This window comes from Molossus molossus, unplaced genomic scaffold, assembly GCF_014108415.1.
Source record: "Molossus molossus isolate mMolMol1 unplaced genomic scaffold, mMolMol1.p scaffold_m16_p_10, whole genome shotgun sequence".
NCBI lineage: Eukaryota > Metazoa > Chordata > Mammalia > Chiroptera > Molossidae > Molossus > Molossus molossus.
The window spans coordinates 3,634,689-3,656,788 of NW_023425345.1; the positions used below are offsets into that span (position 1 = coordinate 3,634,689).

At 40.9% G+C, this 22,100-nt stretch overlaps 1 protein-coding gene across 15 annotated transcripts in view; it reads right to left on the bottom strand.

The window, feature by feature from the left end:
• Nucleotides 1–6,477: 6,477 nt before the first annotated feature.
• TNRC6B (trinucleotide repeat containing adaptor 6B) overlaps nt 6,478–22,100 on the bottom strand; it is a 281,369-nt gene continuing 265,746 nt past the window's right edge. For 7 of the 15 annotated variants that reach the window (XM_036252301.1, XM_036252298.1, XM_036252295.1 and 4 more), the window contains 3 exons: nt 20,069–20,208; nt 18,931–19,115; nt 6,479–10,439 (listed from right to left, as the gene is read on the bottom strand). In XM_036252301.1, the coding sequence (XP_036108194.1) occupies nt 10,180–10,439; nt 18,931–19,115; nt 20,069–20,208 (585 nt within the window). In that variant the 3' untranslated portion in view covers nt 6,479–10,179. Of the gene's footprint in view, nt 14,865–15,883; nt 19,116–20,068; nt 20,209–22,100 lie in introns of those variants that run through there. The other 8 variants (XM_036252303.1, XM_036252293.1, XM_036252294.1 and 5 more) reach the window with 6 other exon arrangements.

Genomic DNA, 22,100 nt, shown 5'->3' on the forward strand with positions numbered 1-22,100 from the left:
CAGTTCTGCCTCCTTTCTCCTCTGATTTCTTTTTTAAAATCTTCACCGAGGATATTTTTCCATTTATTTTCAAACGGGAGAGAGGGAGGGAGGAAGATCGATGTGAGAGAGACACATTGACTGGCTGTCTCCCACAGGACCCTGACCAGGGCTGTGCCCTTGACTGGAATCAAACCTGCAACTCTTTGGTCCGTGGGCCTATGCTCTAACTACTGAGCAAAACCGGCCAGGGCCCCTCTGATTTAAAAAAAAAAATGCACATATCTCTTCCACTATAGAAACATCCTCACTTACTCTGGTTATATCCCTAACGTGGAAATCTCTCTGACTGGCTCTTCACCAGCCATTTCTGGTACTGCTAGTTGTTAGCTGATTTGGGCAATTACTGACATTTTTTGGTGCTTAGGTATTTTCACCTGTGAAATGTGGCCAATGATCCCCAGATGTACAGTGAGGAACAAAGGTGAGAATAGATGCTGACTCCCTAGCTCAATGCCTGGGACTCCTGTATTCAAAAAATTAATTTCCTTCCCTGATTTATTCCTTACCACTGTGATACAACTTCCTGCCCTCTCTCGTTTCCTCCAAACCAGTCTCCTTGATCACTAATAACTTCCTCTAATCAACAAATCAAAAGTTCCTTTTCCATAATATATATGTTTGCCTATGTTTGCATAAAGAATATGATAAAGTCTATGTGTGTGGGGTACATGTAGGGAACGAGATGGGCGGGGAGAAAATGGAGCAAGTTTCCCAATGTACATCTTACATCATTTTGATTTTTGAGCCAAATAATTTTTCGTTTTCCCTGTACTAAATCATCCCGTCTGGCTGATTGAAGTATTTAGAATTTTTGACAACCTCTTCCTCCTGCTTTGGAACTAAACTGAATTTCCCTGGCTAGGTAGCTCAGTTGCTTAGAGCATCATTACGATATGCCAAGGTTGTGGGTTCGATCTCAAGTCAGTGCACATACAAGCAACCAATGAATGCATAAATAGGTGGAACAACAAATAGATGTTTTCCCCTCTCTCCCTTCCTCTCTCTAAAAATTAATACACAGCCCTGGCCGGTTTGGCTCAGCAGTTAGAACGTTGGCCTGTGGTCCAGAGAGACTCGGGTTCAGTTCCCGCTGAGGGCACGTACCTCGGTTGCAGTTTGTCCCCGGCCCTGGTTAGTCGTACGGGTGGCAGCCACTCGATGTGTCCCTTTCAAATAGATGTTTCTCTCTCTTCCTCTCTCTCCCACCCACTCTATCTGAATAAAAAATGGAAAGGTGTCCTTGGGTGAGGATAAAAAAATAATAAAAATAAAAAAATCAATAAAAATATATTTTAAAATAAAAAAAGAAATAAAAATCAATACACAACCGATTCTCCTCTCAGCTCTTTCTTTGATGACCCACCTTCTCTCACTCCTGGAAAAGAAAGTAGAGGGAGTTTCCTCAAGGGTTAACCCTCTTTTCTTCCCTTGGAAACTGCTTGCACATCTGCAAGGCTTACCTTCTGAGTCTGCAGGCTTTCCAAAGTTTTGTTCTTGATCTCCAAAGACACTTCCAGCTGGTTGTCACTGTTATCTAGAGCAACATCTCTAATTTTACTTTTATATCTTTTTTGTGCCCTAACTCATGAACAAATCTTCTAAATTTTTCTTTTATTTCTATCCTTATGTTTTTATTTCAGGTTTACAAATACCTAGTTTCTTGCCTGGCTGGTGTGGCTCAGTGGATTGAACATCATCCCATGGACTGAGAGGTCCTGTTCAATTTCTGGTCAGGGCACACACCCAGGTTTCAGGCTCAGTCCCTGGCACGGGGTGTGCAGGAGTAAGCCGATCAGTGTTTCTCACATCGATGTTTTTCTCTCTTCCTCCCTTTCTCTCATAAATCAATAAAAACATATTTTAAAAAACAACCACCTATCTTAAATTGTTAATGTAGCATCCTGTAACCCATTAGGATCATTCATTCCATAATGGTGCATACTATGTGCCAGGCATTGTACGAGGCAGTGGGATACAATGGTCAGCTGATGAGGCTGGAGAGGACAAAAGTGAGAAAAGAGGGAAGTAAATTTGGAGTAGATGGTAGCCAGACCATAAGAACCTTGTTGGAAATAAGGATATTGGGTGGATTCTAAACAATGGAAAATCACTAAAAGGCTTTAGGCTGGAGAATGACTTCATCAGATTTGCTTTGAAAAATACCATCCCAGCTATTATATATAGAATGGATTGGGGGCAGGAGAACTTGCACGAATGCCAAGTGAGAAGCCAACGAGGCTAATCCAGGGGACTAGATAAGACCTAGGGGTGTAGGCGATCTCGCCTGCACAAAGTAAGTGGCAGAGGAAATGAAAAGTAAGAGATCAAGAGGTACATACAATCAGCCCTGGCCAGTTTGGCTTGGCTCAGCAGTCAGAGCCTCGACTCAAGGAGTAAAGGGTTGAAGGTTCGATTCCCAGTCAAGTACATGTACTTGGTTGAGGTTCAATCCCTGGCTCTGGGCGTGTGCGGGAGGCAACCAATCAATGTGTCTCTCACATTGATTTCTGTCTCTCTCTCCTTTCTCCTCTCCCACTCTATCTAAAAATCAATGAAAAAATATCCTTGGATGAGAATAAGAAAAAAGAGGTACAATCAATCCAGTTTGATGATGAGTTAGGTTTGGGGATTAAGGGGGTGGAATCAAGGATGTTCCTAAGTTTCTAGGTTCTATCATCAAATAGATGGTAATGCCATCTACCATGGGGTAGGAGGAAGGGCCAAATAGGCAGGATGGACTTCTGTTTGGGGTTTAATGATTTGCAGTGCCATTAAGATACCCAGGTATTTTGCCTGGTCTGTGTGGCTCAGTGGTTGAGCGTCGACCCACGCACCAAAAGGTTGCTGGTTTGATTCCTGTTCAGAGCACATGCCCAGGTTGTGGGCCCGATCCCCAGTGGGGGACATGTAGGAGGTGGCCAATCGATGTTCTCTCTCATCGATTTCTCTCTCTCTCCCTCTTCCATCCTCTCTCTCTAAAAATAAGGGAAAAAAAGAAATCCAGGTGTTTTGAAATGTTGAGTAGACAATTATATATGCAGGTGTGGAGTTCAATGGTGAGGGTTGGAAATATAAATTTAGCAGCCATTAGCATATAGATAGTAATTAAAGTCATGAGGGTTTTAGGCCCTGGAGCTGGTGAGCAGCACAGAAAAGAACTGTCTTTTGGTCCTTACATTCCAGTGAGGGAGATGGATAATAAAGAACAAACAAGATACTTTTAGAAAGTGATGAGTTCTATGAAGAAAATATATAGGCTGAGCATGGAATGGCTTAGGGTGGGGTTGGGGGTGGTGACAGCTATTTTTTGAGGGGATATTCAGGCTAAGACCTCACATTTCATCAGGTACTACGCAAAGATGAAGGGAAAAGAGCATTCCAGGCAATGGAGAAATAAATAGAACGGCCTTGAGGTGGACACGAGCTTGGTGGCATTAAGTAAAGGGAAAGCTAACACGGTTAGTGCAAGACTACGATCAGGAGGCAGAGGGAATGAGAGTGGGATTTGTGTGGGCTTTAGGATCATGGTATGAAGTTTGGATTTTAACTGTAAGGAGAAAGCATTGGAGGGTAGTGACATGAACAGACAAAGAACAGTCTGGGGTGGGGTTAAGGGACAGATGGTAGACTGCCAGGAAGTTACTGCAGTGGTCCAGGTGAGTGCATAGGGTGGCTGGATCCACAAATTGGTTGTGGGGCGTGTGAGAGATGTGGACCATTTGTTGATATGTATGTTCAGTACAGAACAGATAGTGCTTTGTGACATGAAGCAGCTTTGGGTTTGGACAGTTGGGTGAACGGTGGTGTCATTTACTTAGATGGGAAAAATTGGGGAAGTAGATTTGACAAGGAAGGTGAAGGGATTTGTCCATTAGACTTAGAGGTAGATAGGCAATGTCAGGTAGACAGATCAGAAAGACTGAAGGTGGAGATATAATTTAGGCAGGATGGGGACGTTTTATAGTTAAAAACAAGGGGCTGACTGAACTCATCTTGGAGGTGGCAACGTGACTAGAAAACAAAATTCAGGATTGAGCCCAGGGGCACTCCAAAATTTAGAGCTCAGTCAGAGGAAAAAGGAGAGTAAGAGAGGCCAATGAATTGGATGACACTGCCTAGGATTTAGCTACAACAAAGGAGAGTCTGGGTGTGAGCAATGATGAAATCCAACATCTCGTGACCAGATAGAAGAGTATGAAAGGAACGCAGGAAATAAAGGAACATGTTAGAGCATAGAAGGAAATCCAGGAGTTGTGTATCAAGAGGCAAATGGTCATGTCAGCTGGACTAGGGAAGTTGCCAGAGACCTCAGAGACAGCTCTTCTAGGGGGAATGACAGACAGAAAATAGATTGGAAAAAACTCAGGGTGGAGAGGAAAGAACATTTCTTCAAGGGCAAAATGGGACAATAGCTGGTGAGGTAGGAGGAGTTAGAACATGAGCCCAAAGGAAGGTTTTAACCACGGGAGGACTTGAGCATGTTGATCGGTAAGAACCCTAGCTGAGCACGAGGAGAGAGAATGGATAATGGAGAGTTAAAAGTACCCAAGGGGGCAAGAAAGGAAAGGATCCCAAGCACCAGAAAAACCAACACTCGAAGGGGAAGCACCTCTTTTTGCTTATGGTGGGGTAGCAAGAAGCTGGGTGACTTTTTCTGATCCCTGCAGTATTCTCCCTGTATTAGTAGATACAGGATGCTTGCTGGGCATTGTCAAGGTCTCAATGATGGTTTGTTACAGTACGTTTATAGGAGCCCTTATTTGCCCGGTAGTGAGTTTTTCCACCAGCAATGCTGCTTTTGGGTGCTGGTGGAACATAGAAAATAGCTTTTTTCTAAAGTGGAGATTTTGTCACATAAGTATCAAGAAAATGGGAACGGGGGGTGGAGAGCAAGGGAATTTATAGGTATTAGCAACCATGTTATTGTCATTATGGGCTGTTAAATCTAAACCTGATTAGGAAGAAAGTGAGAAAAATGAGAGGACTGATGGATTGGAAGAAAGAAAATAGGTTAGTGTCCTGGAGTGGCTGATGAGGCCACAAGACAGCCAAGAGAAGTGGGAACCAGTTGGTTGGGAAGACAGGAGGTCAAGGTCAAGAATGCTGAAATTAGTGATGCTGGAGAGAAGCAATTTTGGGTGAGTATGGGAGTGTGTGGCTGGGGTGGACTGAAGGAGTGTAAAAGCCTGGTTAGGTGATGGCAGGGCATGCCAGTGAGGAAGGCTAAGTAAGATGCTAAAGTCTTAATCGTTAATTCTACAACATATCCCCTCGTAGTCATTGATGCATGTTTAAAATATCCCAAATCTGTTGATAAAGGTCTTCGTAATTTCTGCAATGACCTCTATTTCTTAAACAAATAAAATAAAGACACTTACTTGTAATATACTGTTTCTCAAGATGTTTTTGAAGAGCTCACCTCTTTTCAGTTCTGATTTTCCAGTGTTTACTTATTTTATGGTAAAAGAATTGAGTGGCAGATGGCTTATGTACAACAGGCTTGTTTTAAGACCATTTTCTCAGACACCCAGGGGTTCTGCAGCAGAGGCATTTTGGCATGGTAACTTTGGAATCCTACCTGGGTTCCTAGTATGGTTTCACCAGTGGCTGAGACACGTTTCAATTAAATGAGTGAAAATATAAGGTGTGCTTAGAGTGCCAGCTTATAGTAGGTGATTGGTATTACCTATTATCAGCTAATTACTGTGAGCCGTAGATTCCTCATGAAATGGGTTTGCTATCCGTTCATACAGCCCTCTGAGAATTAAGTCAAACACAGTAATACCTAAGAGTTAGTATTAGTTTCCCTCCCTTCCTCCTCTTTGCCATTCTAGAGGTATTTCATAATCACGTTTCAACAAGTCTCTATTTTAGCAGGTAATAATAAATAAGCTGTTTAGCTGGGGAAAACCTCGCCTTTAGGGGAAGGCTCTAAGCTCCTTGGCATCACTCCAAGCGCGGCAGGGAGCACCGGGTGGTGTCTTCTGGACAAAGCTGGCTGGTTCCTTCCCTGGGAGCAGCAGAGGTGGGAGCAGCAGAGCCCTGGGCAGGAGTCTTCTCTCTTCTTTCCTCTACTCTAGTGCTCTCACTCCAAACGCAAGTAAGGATTAAACAAGACAACAACAAAAGGCAGAAGGACAACATCAATTTCTTTTATAGAATTTGAACTGTGGCAGGCAGTAAGAGCAAGGAGTAGAAACTCACCACCAACCGGCCAACCTGCCAACCCCAACAGAAACATACCAAGGCAAGATAGACAAAGTTGAGGCCCAATTCAGATGCTGAGTTTTGGATAGCTTTTAGGTGTGGAGCAGGGGCAGAAAGAAGAGTAGAAAAAATATAAACATTCAACAAATGAGCAAATTAAATTGGCAGAATAAAACAGGAAACCTCAATAAATGCTTAGCAGCCAAACACATTTATTAGTCTTTTTTCTTTTTTTTTCCAGGAACCCAAAAATATTTTGTAGTTATAATGTAAGCAACTGAGTTGCACATAATACAATCATATCTTTCCAAAATAAAATAAAATAAAAAACTAAACAAAAACAAAAATAAGCTGTTTAAAAGCCCCCCCAAAAAAAACCCTTCAGAAAACTCTTACATATGCATTACATCATCTCTCAGTTTTAATGAAATGACGAAGACTTAATTCCTTATTACTCAACCTGTCACAATCCAATAAAACACCACCCTTTAGTTGGTTTTTTTTTGTGTGTTTTTGTTTTTTTTTTTGATTTTGTTTTTTTTTGAAATCCAGCATGAGAAATACAGTACCTGCTATGGCAAAAAATACACATAAAATGCAACTTTTCAGCTTATTTGTACATTAGTAGAGTTTAACATTTTATTGTTTTTTTTTTTAAGTGAACCAGTGATTTTAAGTACCACTATACTAAAAAAGTAAAATAAAATATAGAAAAGGGGGGCCCAGCCTGCCATGCAAGTGCACCTCTAAAGTGCCTAGTTTCTGTGTCCATGTAAAACCAGTAATATGAGGAGCAATTTCAACATATGGGAGTTTAATTGAACCTCTATGTTAAAGAAAAAAATAAAAAGACAATGCCATATCCTTCCTTTTCTCCTCTCAAACTTCCTTGAATCCCATCATCCACTTTCTCTATTGCCCACCGGAAGAGAGGAAAGAAAGCCACCAAAAAATAATATTGTAAAAGCTATTTCAAGTATAAGAAAAACAAAACACTTCTAGGTAACCTGCAGAGAGCATCAACGTTGTGCAGCTATTCAGTCATGTTTACAGGTTTTGTTTCTGCTGACAGTGTTTCAGATGAGAGGATTTTTACTGTACCTTCCTGTTACCTGTTTGTGTGCAAAGTTGGAAAGCTGCCTTTTAAAACTCTAGGCTCTTTCTGATGCCCTTCTCTGCACCTTCTGTTCAAAGGGGGCAAGGAGAGAAGTGAAGGGAGGAGAACGGAGGAAGGGAGCGACATGTCACAAGTCATTGAAATGGGACTTCTCCGTCTCTCCTCCTCCCTGCCCCCAAGTCCACTTGCTTCTCTTGTTCACCATCAGTGTGACCTAACTCTCACTGCAGAGGTTCCATTTTTCAGTTTCCTGATTTGGTAGGATGTATTTTACTCTGTAAACATAGCCCCCTAGGATTATGGAACCCAAAGCAGCATTTATATCTCCATCTAAATGGAGAAAGACAAAATAATCCAGAAATCTCTCCTCAGGTTGCTTTTGTCTGTTTTTGGTTACTCAAAACAGGGATGAGGTGGGGTGGGCACAGAATTGGAAGTTGTAAGCAAATAGTGGAGAGTTAGAAGCTGGCACAGCTGAGCTCTTGTGTCTGCTTTTTTCCCCCTCCCAGAAGGGTATTATTTTTTTTAAAACCTGTTAAAAATGTTTCTGCACCTTAAGTCATACTGAGGTTAAGGCCAAGGGTGCAGAATCCTTGTGCACGTGTCTCTGTGAGCACAATCACGGTGCATGCACCATTTTTGATGTCTTCTGTGAGATCACTGGACACACTTTGGTCACTGGTGTGTGTACAAAGGGTGGTGCTGAGGGAGTGAGTGCCCGAGGCAAGAAGTGCAGAGATCAGCAAAGCCCTTTGGGAGGATTGTAAGGATAAGGGCAGGAAGAACTTTTGAGGGATCAGAGGAAGGAGACTGACAGAAAAGAGGTCTCCAAACAAATAAAATCCCAAGGTCCACAGGGCCGAAATCTGAAGGTGAGTGGTGAATATACGTTCATTTATAATCAAGCTTCTTCCCCTCAAAGGAAGTCGTCACTATACAAGTCAAAACTAAAGAGGGCTTCTTGACAGTTATAGAGTTTGTCTTTAAGATGGGGAAAAGGGGGATGTTTGTGAAGAAGCTGTTCAAAATGACGCATTCTATTCCTGCCTTGTAAGTGGCCAAATCTAAGAGAGCGGTAGCTGACAGATCCCTACAAGCAGCATGAGTTAAACTTATGTCCCTCTACCTAATGTCAGCCAAGTCCCATGGGTGAGGGGTGGGGTGGAGGAATGTCTGAGGGTGCACATGCCTTTTAGGGCAGTTGTTTGCACATCTCAGATGAGTTTCTTTGTAAGTAACAAATCAACACATTTCCATAGTATCACAAAGTGACAAGGCTATAAATTCTACAGCACAAAAGTGAAATGCCAGGGACTAATTCCCTTTGTGAACTACAGAATGATACTTAGTTACTCTGTGTATGTATGTGTGTGTGTGTGAATCAAGAAAGGTTGAGAGCTCAAGGTCTCCTGTGGAAAACATTCTGGAACCCTGGAGATGGATCTTCGGGAAGAGAGAAACTCAGACACTCCCCACCCTGGAGCTAGAAGGCTGAATGAGATGGTATCTATTCAAAACAGGCTTTAGACACTGGCCTGCTGTCACTGTGAATGGGAGGCACCTGAGAGAACACCAGCCCACAAATGCAAGTCCACACCCTGACCTGTTCTGCTTTCTCTTCTTAAATGCGAAAGGAATAAGAACTGAAACTTCTGATAGGTTTAAAAGAGAGAGAGAAAAATATCATATTTTAGGGTTACTTTCACAGCAAAAAAAATTATAAAAAGTTATCCTGCTATTTACATGTTCATATTTTCAAAAGGATAACCCACTGTTGTCAGAAAAGGAGAGGGGAGTCAAGGTCTACACTGCAGGGGAAAAGTACCTCGAGGTATTGTTTTGTGTTAGACAGTTGAAACGTCAGGATTTAAATTTTTTTTTTGTTTTTTTTGTTTTTGTCTGAAGGCAATCTAACAGATTGGAACCCTGATAAGATGGTGCCCGTGCAGCCTTGCACGGGCACAAGGAGACTGTGGTCCAGTCTGTGACTCATTACAGTACTGTGGACAAGAGCTGCTGGAAACACTGAACACGGGCAGAACAATCTCTTCCGTACGATACTGTGTGTTGCAAATAATGCCTAGACCAGAGCAATGCAGGTGCCAAGATTCACCACAGGCAAGATTCACAAAGGAATTCTGTTAGGACAAAGAGAAGGCTGTTGGCTTTCCTTTGTCAAACACCTCACTGCTCATTAGCTATATACAGCTTAATAAATGCCAGGGAAGCAGAGAGATCACGTTTGGCAGAGGGATAGTGGATGGGAAGAGAACCCTTTTTGCCTGCCAAGCAAAAATCCTCTTCCCCTTGGAGCAAGACAATTTCCTTATAATTAAGTTCACTTCAAAACGATTAAGAAGGAAAAAACAAAAATTTAAACAGGAGCGAGGAGAAGGAGGAGGAGAAGGTTTTCAAAGTTGACAAAAGATGAACTTTAAGGTCAGCACGAGTGAGGCATGGTTTCCTGAGCTTGAGAGGGTTCGGAATTCAGGAAAGGATGAGTACTTTTTACCAGAGAACACTGGAGCCGTTGGGGCCCCACTGTTGCACTGGGTTAACACTGCACGGCTAGAATGGAGAATCCTGTACCACATTGGTTTTGCTGGGCCATTACGCCTGCCAGCGACCACAGGAGGACCCAGAGGTCTCTGCATCTCACTGTGCCACCGACCTTACTGATTCTTGCTCTCACTCCCCTTTCCCACCAGGACATGGGATACCATGGACACAGAAACCATAGAACAAGATGCAAAGCTACTTCCTTCCCCTTTCTGCCCTCTCCTCCCCCCTTTTGCAGAATGCATAGTTACAATTCACGTTACAAAATAAAGAAGCAATGATGACCACATATGGGACCTTTTGTTTTTTGAAAAAAGAAAAAAATCCAACAACCTCTTCTTAAATTCAGTATCAAAATTCACATTTGCATAATAATACATTTCAAGGCCATTAGAGAGGAATGAGAGTGAAGCACAGAGAGCGGCAGCATCTCTCCTCCCTTTGTCTTCCTGAATGAAGCTGAAGGAAGCTGAAGGAATCTTGCGGGAGGGATCGGTTTCCTCTTTGGGGAGTTCTGAGGAATTATGGAAATGGCCCTTAGCATTCACTTGATATTTCTTTAGAAGATCGGGAGTGGGGAGAAGAGGTGGAATTATTTAAAACAAATAAAAACAAATAAAGAGATGCTGCAGGTTTCTATGTTTTAACTATAACAGTTCTGAAGAAATAAAATATGATTTCAGATTTTTCTCTTTTCTTTCTCAAACACTTCAATCTTATTCTTTCAAAAGCTTTTTCCTTGTGTGTAATACCCTGTTTGAATAAACAGCAACATGAAGTGACTTCCATTTGGGAAAATAATTGCCTTCTTGGGACACAGACTCAGAGGGTGGAAATGCACTGCCCGCCCTGCACACAGAAGCAGGGAAACCGCCTCTGGACATGCATGAATGTGTCACAAACATCACCATATTTCAGTTCTCCAGTGCTTACAGAAAAACAAAAAGTAAAACAACCAGACGTGCACACACACATATACACGAAGAAAACTAGGTAATGCAGATAGATAAATTCAACCTGCACTCTTGGACTAACCTGGGTCTCTGTCACCTGTGCACCATCACCTCTTTGCCCCCTCTCCCAAGTCCCAGAGCCTCTTCCACACAACTCCACACTGTGCAATATTGATGCTAATGAAAACTCAACAGCTGCCCCTGGAGACTGCCAGGAGAAATGCTGACTTCCTTAAAGACTAGGCTGACCGTCTTCTGTTTTAATCCTAATGGATAGTCTTCCTAAAACAGACGGTCTCTGTACTCACAAAGGCACATTCAGAAATACTACACTTAATTAATCCCTTGGACAAAATTAAAAAGTATGTGTGGGGGGTAGGGATGGTGTTTTAAACACATTTATTCTAACTTAGCCCGAAATTTCTGGCAAGAAGTGTATGCTGAATGCATCACTTAGTGAGAAACTAGACTACCTTTAAAAGGTATGTAACTTCTTAAACGGTTCCAAAGGTTGTTTTTCCTTGGTTTTGTATAAATACCCCCCTTTTTCATTTTTGGCGAACACATGTAGGATACCTATCTTCCTCTCCATAAAGCTCTGCTGTAAGGCTAATCTTGCAGTAAGGCCGCTCCATCTCACCGCTGGTCACCTCTTACAACAACTCAGCCCTTGGAGAATTGTGCACACCTTTCAGTAGCCCAAGAAGAACTGCCAGCTTCAGTAAGTGGTCCAAGAAAGCAGGGGAAGAGAAGGGAAAGAAAAGCACTTCACTTCACAACCCTGCCACAATATTGTAAGCTACCCTCCCACTTGTCTTTTGCTGCTCACCACTAGTTGTAAAAAGGAACTATACTTTTTAAAAAACACAAGCCCAGCTTCTTAATATTGCCTCGAAATGGGTCAATTACAATTGGGATTTTATTTCCAAAGCAGTGATTTATAGTTTGAAATAATAGTTTGAGGCACAAAGTTACTTAGGGAAACATTTTCTTTTTAAAATTGAAACAGAACATTTCTTGCCTTTATCTGATCCTTCCCCTCCCATACTCAAAACAAGTGTTGGCGGAATGAAGAACCAGTGACTGAGTCTTGCAGAGACCCTTTGATCAGGGCAGTACCACTTTTCCTGGTGTGGGGTTTCTAGTTAAAAACAAATTCAGGTGTACAGCTAACTGAAAAGGGAACTATTTAAATTCTGTGAGGCAAACACTGGCAGTTTTGGTCACTTTTGTTAGTTTTGGTGGTGGTAGCAGGTTACTACGAGAGACTGACAGTTTAAAAACCACTCAAATGTTAGAACATGTGGTTACTCCAGATATAGACCGAGTGACCACCCACAGGACAGCGCGGATGCCCAGCCGGTGGGAAGTACCTGTTTCCTGACCAGTGTTCCCTCTACAATCCTGTAGATGCTCATGGCCTCTTTTCTTTGGCAGTGTAGGTGAGGAGGTGGCATTCTGGGTGGGGTAGGGAGGGCCAATGTTCAAATATTAAGTTATTACGATGTTCACAGATTTTGAAGTTGGTAATTATTTCAAATCTAAAGAATGGATGCCAGCATCTCCTTTATCAAATTTAAGGTCATGAAAACAATACCACCACTGACAAATGGGGACCACCTTTGAAAATACACACACCTTTGGCACTGGCCATAAATCTACAGACCATACTACAGGGTGTGCTCTAGCTGTGAAACTATACATATTTTGTTTTTAATAGGTTGAGGATATCCTTGACAACATTATGTGTATTTGCCATTTCTAGATTGTGTGGACACTCTGTTCTTGCAGATAAGAAAGTACAAGGGGTGTGTAATGGGGTGCAGCAGAGGGTAAGGGCAAGGGCACCCTATTTTCTGAATGATGCTGAGGTCAACGATTGACAAATCACTGTATACACACAGGCTAGAATATGTTCATCTGCACTATTGCATGCAGCCTGGTTGCTGTACACTCACAGGAGGGAAAACAAAGAGTAAGATTTCTTTTTGCATTAACACTAAGAAGTATAGTTAATGCATAGACATGAAGTGTGAGAAAACTTGGCAAAACCACTGGAAAAGAACAAGTTTGACTTTTTTTTTTTTTAACCAGCTAAAAATGTATCTCTACTTGTAGCTAAAGACCTTACAGATAATTAAAACAAAAGAAAAAACCCAAACCGAAAACAATAACCTACAAAGTGTCATATGCTGAATCTGAACTCTGAGGCCGGAGGAGAAGGGGACCTTTTCTATATAAAGACTCAATTGTTCCCTAATCTTAGAGATGCCTGTTACAGCCAGGTCTGCTGAAAATATCCTGTTTACACTGCAAAAGAAAATAGGCTTGGCTTAAGCATTTTGCTCACCACACAGATATTTTCATTCTGTTTAAGAGTCACGATGCCAGAATATAAAAAAATAAAAAGTATGCAGCATCTGAGGTCGATATGGAATCTGGCTGCTAACTCTACAAGAACTGCCTCCTCCTCCCTCCAAAGAAGTGGCGAAAAGTGAGTGAATATTTGCAACAAGTTAATAGCCTGTGAAATTTTAATTTCAGCTAGATGTATTAGAAGTTATTCCAAATTCTTAGGCAGGAATTTCTTTTCCTTTCTTTTTGTTGCATAACTTATACATCACATTCAATCCACAGGAACTTGGAAGAATCAACTGCTAATTTATGCTACATTCATGTCAGAAGAGGTGGTAAAGTTCTTAGAATAGGAGTCATAGTAATATAAAATCAAATTGCTGTAAATCAAAGAAATTGAATGGCAGTCAACGGATAATGTTGATTAACTAGGGGACACTGATGAAAGAATTTGTTTAGAACTTTAACTTGCAGCACAGCTGGTTAACTTCTGTGAATGTCATAAATAAAAAATATCAAGGGCTAGAGACTGAGGGATCAGAGATGTACTATCCACTCTTTTCAGTGTCTGGGAGATATGAACTTTGCTTTTGAAAACAAAAAGCTCTAAAATTAGGTCATGGCACTGGATCTTAATTGCCAGCAGAGGTCCCCAGTTTGATGGAAGACATCCCTTTTCCTACTAGTGCTGCTTTTCTTTTGGCTACTCATGTGGTAGACAGAAACCAAGTTCACGATGTTTGAGAGATGAACACCTCTAGTCACTAGTGATCAAGTGTTTAAAGAAATAAAGGAAAACCAGTGAAAACTAGAAAGCTCAAATTTACATGATCAAAATGTTTATAAAGTAAATCTATGTAAATGAGGTGACCAGCAGGCCTCTATACACATGCCAGAATGTGGTAGAAGAAAAGATGCTCCCATTGAATTTTCTAAGTGTTTGAAGCCATCTAACCTCTCAGCAGAAATGGCTCTTGCCAAAGAATACCATGGAAAGAAGAGTTTTTCTCTTCCATTACATCTCACTATATCCTGTTCTTAGGTTACTGCCAACCAATAAAGCAAAGATTCCAGCAAGTTGACAAAAATAAAATATAAATAAATAAAAAAGGAAAGAAAGAAAAATAAGAGTGGGGGAAAGAGAGGAGAGGAAGGACAAGAACAGAAAAATACGAACCCCTTTCTATTGACCCAACACAAAGGAACTTTCCAAATCACGTTAGTTGTCACACTGATATACCTGGAGAAGTCAATGCACAGTAACAAAGGGCACCAACACAAGGAAGGATCTTGGCATTCCACATTTTTGAAACATAAACAGCATATTTAACTTCCTTGATTTCTGTTTGTTTATTTTAAATTTAGCCCACTGCCTTTGGGGTCTGTCCAGAACCACTCCAATTTCCATAATGGGTAAGTGTCTTAATGTCTCTGGAGTGGCTGGACCACATGCACATACACACGTGTTCCCCCTGCTTAGGATGTCTGGGTGTATGTACCAAGGCACTAAAGCGGTTTTAGAGAAATTGCAGGCAGCAACCCCACCCACTCCCTTTACCTGTCAAGTGGGAGTTTCTTTCCCACTGGGAAGCTTAGATGTTTAGAAGAAGCTGTAGTCATGCTTGGGAGTTCTGTTCCCGGACCCCAAGAGGGAATACAAAAAGAAGAATTTTATATCACCCAAAACTGAAAGAAAACACTCCACATCTCTGGCTGAGGGATGGGGATAATTAAGCAGCAGATCTTCAAAACAGCAATTACAATGAGCATAGTAGCTGGGAGCAAAAAAAGTAAAATCACTTGTTCCTTATTAGATTCCTCTAGTATTTTCTCCTCCTGCCATAACAAATGGAGGTAAGACATTCTTCATTAATAGAATAGTCCACAGACACTTTTCCTCTAGTAATGCCTATATTTAAAATTTGTTCCAAAAATTATTAACCTATATTTCCTAACTCTTTACATAGATTCTCAGCAATCCAACCATACTATTTTACAGATTAGAGTTATTATTTTTTAAGTTGTTTCTTCCTTTCTTCCTTTCTTTTGTTGGTAGGGCTAGGGGACAGGGAGAAGGGTTTCTTTAAAAAAAAAATTAGTAGGGGAGATTTCAGTTTAGTCTTAAATGGAAAGAAACAAAGTGATGGAATTTCCATTTATATACACCAAACACTGTCCCATTAAATTACATATAATTTCAAATATATCTGTGATAGAGCTCCTATAAAGCTCAGTCCTTCTCCCCTATTTTTTTAAGATAATGAATTAACCTGTTGCTGCTAAATTGATCATTTTTAAAAAATATTTATTTCTACATGTTTTAAAATGTGTGTCCCCAATATGACAATAATATTTGGAGACTTTTTACATTTTTTTAAGTAAAAATTGTTTAAACTTTTTGAAGTTTCAGGAACTTGTAAAAGTGTATTAACAGGAAAGAAACAGCTGTCTATGTAGGATAAGATACGGTTAAATAAACCATCTTCAAAAAACTGGCTTCCTACCCTAGAATTCCTGAGAATGCTTGCAAATTTTAAAGCAGGAAAATAAATGTTAAAAACGAAAACAAAAAACACTGTTAAATGCTCCCAGAGTTAGTCTTCATCTAAAATATATATTTATATGTGTGTGTGTGTGTATACATATATACATATATGCATGTATATATATATACATATATATATGTGCACTTTTTGGTCTTTTTTAAAGTTTTAAATTTTTTTCCCTTTAAGCTTATGATGGAAGAACATTTTAGCTTCTCATGTTAATTTTACATATTTCAAATCCCTCAGTATGTCTTGTAAACAAGAGGGGCTCTAGCACCCGGCTTTCACCGTAGTATCGTAAGGAACTCAACTAACCCATAGTGCAGGTCAAGGAACCAACAGGCTGGAAGGGTGGAGGGTGTGGCAGGACACGGCAGGAAACCAGAGTGGCAGGGTCACCACTGGCTCTCAGGAGCCTCAGGACGTGCTCCTAGCCTAGGGACACTAAGCCTTCTGTAGATGTCTGAACACAGCTGCTCTTCACCTGGAGGTCACCACATGATAGGGTTGTGCTCCAAACACAGAGAGCAGTCAGTGGGGACTGGGAGGAGACACTGTACGTGGGCAGAGGTGGAAGGGGCACGGTGGTAATGAAAACCGGAGAGCAGGAGGAGGGCACAGTTAGTTTTCTACAAGGCATCCAATGGGACCAAACCAATGCTGGAAACTCAAGTTTGACCACCTACCCATGAAGGGTTCATAAAGACTAGTATGAGCGAATGCTCACTTGAATTATGCATGTCAATCTCTTTTGAGGCTAGGTTTATAATCAACAGGGTAAGCCTAGAGGACTACAGAATTCCCATTCTTTGTCTCACAAAACCACTTAAATGAGTTTTTGCCTTTTCCTATACATACCCACCCACCCACCTTACACAAAGACACAAGCTAAAAGTCAAATACATTAGGCATTGTTATATCCTTCACTGAAGATGCTAAAAGAAAGAAAAACTCCTTTGTCCTCACTAGCAGCAAGTTATGGAGGACAGTAGAGGTCTGCTCCCACCAAGGGTTGGAATGGGCAGGTATTTGCTGGTACAGAATGTCGGCACTTTATGTTAAACAGTATAATGCAGATTGGGATGTCCACACAAGTGCTAGCACATTACCGGCATACAACCCCCTCCCCCCACCCCACCCACCATCTGTCTGTATAAAGGGATACCCCTTCAGGGCTGCTATAACTCTCTTCACAAAAAGCAGTTCGATACATTTTGATTCCAACATAAGTACATACATGTTGGTGATAACTGTGGATTAAAAGTTAGCTCCTATTCGGCCCAGAATACTACTACATTGACGCTTAAAAAAAGTCTTTAAATACCGAAATAAAAAAAGCAACATTATAAGGAAAAAAAAAAGAGGTCAAAACCAAAAAAAGGTGCAATACTTAAAAGTCTTTGCTAAGTTATACCTGCCTAAGCAAAACCACATACACAGGAAATACACAACACAGAGAAACAAAAGGAAACGCTTGAAGTACACACTGGTTTAAGAACATTCGTTAAGTAAACGTTTCTGTCAGTGATGGCCTGGTGCTGTAACACGCCACGGCCTGGCACAGGTAACGCTCAGCAAGAAAGGAGCAGAGAGGGAGGAGCTGCGGACGCTTTCAGGAGGCTGCTCACAACTTACTTTTTTCTGTTTTCATAAAATGAAAAAGAGAATAGAAATATTGAATTCAGCATTACCTGACTTTCTGATGAATTTCTCATACCTGATTATACTATACAAGGAAGGAGGGGAACATAATTTTTCTGCTTTTGAGACATCACATAATTAAAAACTATTCATCATCTGTTCCCAAAGTAACAAAAAGGCCTGCATAAAACTTAACAGATTCAGATGTTAGCCTAGTGGCTACTTAAAAAAAAACCCAGAAATACATAAACACACAGTTACTCCAAGAGGTACCTCCTGCTCACCTAATTTTTTGGACTTGGCAGAGCTCCACCCTACTGCTGGGTCAAAAGAAAAGCTAGAGAAAACTCACTCTCAGACTAATTTGCAGGTGTAAAGGAGCTCCCTGCTCTCATCATTAAAAAGCACTCTGTTCATCTTAATGCAGCCCAAAGGAGTTGCTTTAGCAGCAGTGCTCCCCATGCTTGTGTGTTCTCATAGTTAAAAAAAATATTAATAAAAGTAAAAAGCGATGGCCGGCCAGCCAGCCTACGGACTGTCAGCAACGCAGCTTTCTGAGAAATCAGGGTCAGGTAGGAGGAGGAGGCAGAGGAGGACAAAGGCATACATACACACAGAGACAGAGAGAAGGATGCACGCGAATGCACATGAACACACGTGCACACACATACCAGAACAAGCATGCCTGGGCAGTTACATGTGCCAGAACACACTGGTATTTATCAACCAGCCAATCACAAATTTTTTCCTTTTTTTTTTTTTAAGGTTTTTTATGTTTTTGTTTTTAAAGTGAGGCTCCGTCAAGTCTTCCCTCCCACCACCCCAACAATTCTTTTGAATTTCCCTCCCTCCCAAACATGGTAGACCTAAGGACGGAAACACACCCAGTGCAAACAAAGTTAAAAAGCTATTTTTTCAGTATATATGTTTCTTAGCAACAACTTCCATATAACATGAAAAAAGTGAAAAACTAGAAACTAATTTTTTTAATTTTTTTGTGTTTAAATTTAAATGGTATGTGTACTTGCTTCACATTGTCTTTCTAGGTTGGCGTTCATGATTCAAGTATTTCAAGAGTGATATGTTCTCTTTTTGGATTCATATTCCAAACAAAAAAACTGAAGTTATAAGGGAGGCAACTATGTGCTCAGACAGTCTGTCAATGACCCACCTTTTTTTCTCTCTCCGTTTTCTTTTTTCCTTTTAAAAATGTATTTATTGCAAGTTGAAAAAAAAAACGAAAAGGTCAAGTTAGTGCTGCTGCTGTTCCAAAAAAGGTCACGAGGTCAGAGTTGAAGGTTCTAAGTTCAGATTGAATCCGACCCTCCTCCCAGAAGGTCACCAGGTAGTAAAGGAGCAGGGCTGCCCATCCTATGGGGATCTTCCACAGTTGGGACTCCCCACAAGCTAGAAGAATAGTTTGGGGGCCCCCACAACGAAGCGCCAGCAAGATCGGCCCCACTGCTGCCACCAGCACTGCTGCTCCATTGCCCGAGCCCTGTGGACCCACCGAAAAGATTCAGAGCAGGTCCGACGGGATCTGATTGGGTCTGGCTGGTCTCCAGTGACTGCCAACCTGCTGCGGGTGCACTCGGGGTTGCTGCAGGTGTAGGGGGCTGAGCTTGTGCCAGAAAGCGGCTAACTTCATCATCGGTGGCAAACTCAGCCAGGATGGTAGTGTTTCCCAACACACACCTGGAAAAAAGGGGAGGGAAGAACTATGGATTTGAGGAAAATCCTAAAACAGATAGGAACTGAGTATTTTGAGTCCTCTTTATTCAAAGTGCAGCCCTTTGACCACAAGCTTCCACATTCCCTGGATGCTTTATAAAATGCAGACTCACAGGATCAGAATCTGCATTTTAACCAGGCCGCCAGGGACTGATTTAAAGCAATAAGGTACCACAATGTCTCAAGATATCAAAAGACTACTGGAGGATACTACACATAGATATCCCTCGGTATGAAAATTTTATATGTCAAGAATAATGTCACCTCTTTTTTCCCCCATGAGAAGTAAAAGATCACAGGCCAAGCATCAAGGTTTTTCAGCTTTAGACACTTGGAAATGTTGTAGCATCTCAGTGGAAGGCTCACTGCCTGAGCCTCACCATCACTTGCTTGTTCTGTGTGTAGCTGTTTATCTTGACATCTGTAGCCACAAAGAGTCAGTTCTTTCCTGTCCATCAGTTTGAGAGTGGCAGGGAGGGGGATGGTCACAGTCTGATCTAGTCTCACCTACTTCATGAAAAAGCTCTACTATCTACCAAGACCACAACATTTCATCATCACTCACAAAGAAGCCAAAGTAAGCAGTTACATATGATTATGAAAATAGACTGTAATTATGGTTTCACCTTTTCATAGGTAATGGCTTTGTTTTATGGTACTTAAATTTTATTCACTACTTCACAAATTCTTCACTTGTGGAATTCTGATTATTGGCTTATGTATCAGCCTATGATATACACAGGACAATTCATGCTTAGGCAGGTAAAAATCAGTCATCTCAGTACCAAACAATTAACTTATGAGATGATGTTTTGAGCAAGTTCTCGTGCATCTTTGTTTAATTAAGCAGGTGCCAGAATACTCATGTATGCATTTTCCAGTGTGTTTGTCTCAGTGAGCATAGGACAGGTACTCACATATGCAGTGCAGTTTGGGCCTTGGCCGCCTCCTGTTTGGTGCTGTATCGGATCAGGGCGGTGCCCTGGGTTAGGTTCAGATGGAATGTCAGCAGTGGGCCATGCTGCATGCAGATGGTTCTCAAGGTTGACCCATCAATCTAAGGAGTAAGACATTTGTGAGATAAAAACTGGAGGTGGGCTGTGATAGAAAGTCAAGTGACCTCTTTCTTATATAAGAGAATGAGAAGAACTTCTGGTTTGTAAATAACAGTATCAGTACTAAATAAGTTGGAGGGATGAATGAAGAACTCAAAGTAAGGAAAGAGTGCATTGAATACTGAGGTCTTAAAGGGAAATTTTAAGATATTCAAAGCATTGGGCTAAGATCTAATGTGCCCATTTTGCAAATCAAAAAGTTTGCACAGATGCAGTTCAAAACAAAAGCATTGATTCAATCTGTGGTCTATATTCTTTAAGAGGCAAACAGGTGAACATGTGCTAATTTGTAGAGCTTTAAAAAGCAGAAATAAGATGCTACCCAAATAAGAGTTTAAGAAAACATGCAAAGTTCTCAGCATCATTACTAATATAGTCACCTCCCTGGTTAAAAATCTCACAAAGAGCTAGAAAGAAAGCCACAAACAAGAAAAGCACTGCTAACTACTGCTGCCCCAGCTCATAGACTGTTCTGATGTCCTTTTACTCCTCCTCTGGCCATCTCAAAGTGAGACTATTCTACCTACTTCTCTGTCCTCTGCCAATTGGACCAAAGGTTACAGTTGCTCACCTTAGACTCTCACCACTAAGATGTCCAATGACAGGGGATAATTGCCCTCACCTATGACTCAAATCAACAAATCTATTCACTCTCATTATTTGTATCAAGCTCTCAACTAAGTTTATTTAAGCTGCTCAGTCCAACATTTCAGTTCATTTCTTTAGAAGTGAAACATTACTATTGGAATAGCCTTCAAAAGTTGTGCTCCTGGCAGCAGCAGTGGAAACATTCTGTGGTTTTATCATGGAAACCCTGCAGGATGAAACTGGCAGTTTCACCATAGTTCTTCATAGAAAACGACTGGAGAAACAGCTCTTAGCATTGTTTTTAAACTGACAATCGACTACAGAAGCATATCAATGTATGCCACTTAGTGGCTTTTCAGGGTAGATGTCTTCTAAAGAAATTTTGGATAATAATAAATATCCAGGAACTGAAGATTTGACTGTATATCCTTCTTTTAAGCTGCAACTGAGATTAGTTGGCTATGAGGCAGTGTTGATTTTTAAAATTAATGAATTCTTTCTAATATAAACACAGCCAACCTATATTTCTTTACACACACACACACACACACGTAAGTAAATTTTCATATTATGAAACAGAAGTGAACAGCTGGTTAGCTTGCCCAGGTTAATTTCAACACAGTGTACCCCTTCTCTCATCCTAACCACATTACATCCACCACATTATTTCATTAGAAATAATAAGGCATATATAGTTTTGAGGATAGTAACATAAAATCTTCATGCTTCAGTCAACCATTAGCTAAATAACCTGGGACTTTTAGCTGAGTTATTAGATACAGGGATTAAAAGCCAATCCAGATTCTTCCTCATGTTAACTGTATTTAGGAAACTGACTTTCTCAACATGGACCATGAAATACAAGCCCTGGATTTACTCCCCACAAATGAGTTCACTAGGCAAATAAATTTAGGAGAAGCTGTATTTCCCCACAGAGGATCATAATACATGTTAGCATCTTAAAGGAACTAAAAAGGCTTGGTGAACAAACCTACTTAATTTTGTTTAATCAAGTATATATTCCAAACATATTAGACAACGGGAAACACTCTGGAAAGTGCTAGCTTAATAAAGTGTACACGACTCTGTTTATAAATTAAATGCTAGACAAATCATTCTGTGAGTCAAAGGCATGGAGGCATAATTGACCTCTTTTGACAAAGTGTTGCAAAGGTTGTGCTGGCAAGTTCAAATGAAGGTTACAGGCTCAGTTTCGATGGGTTCATTTAATCTCACTTGAATCCTC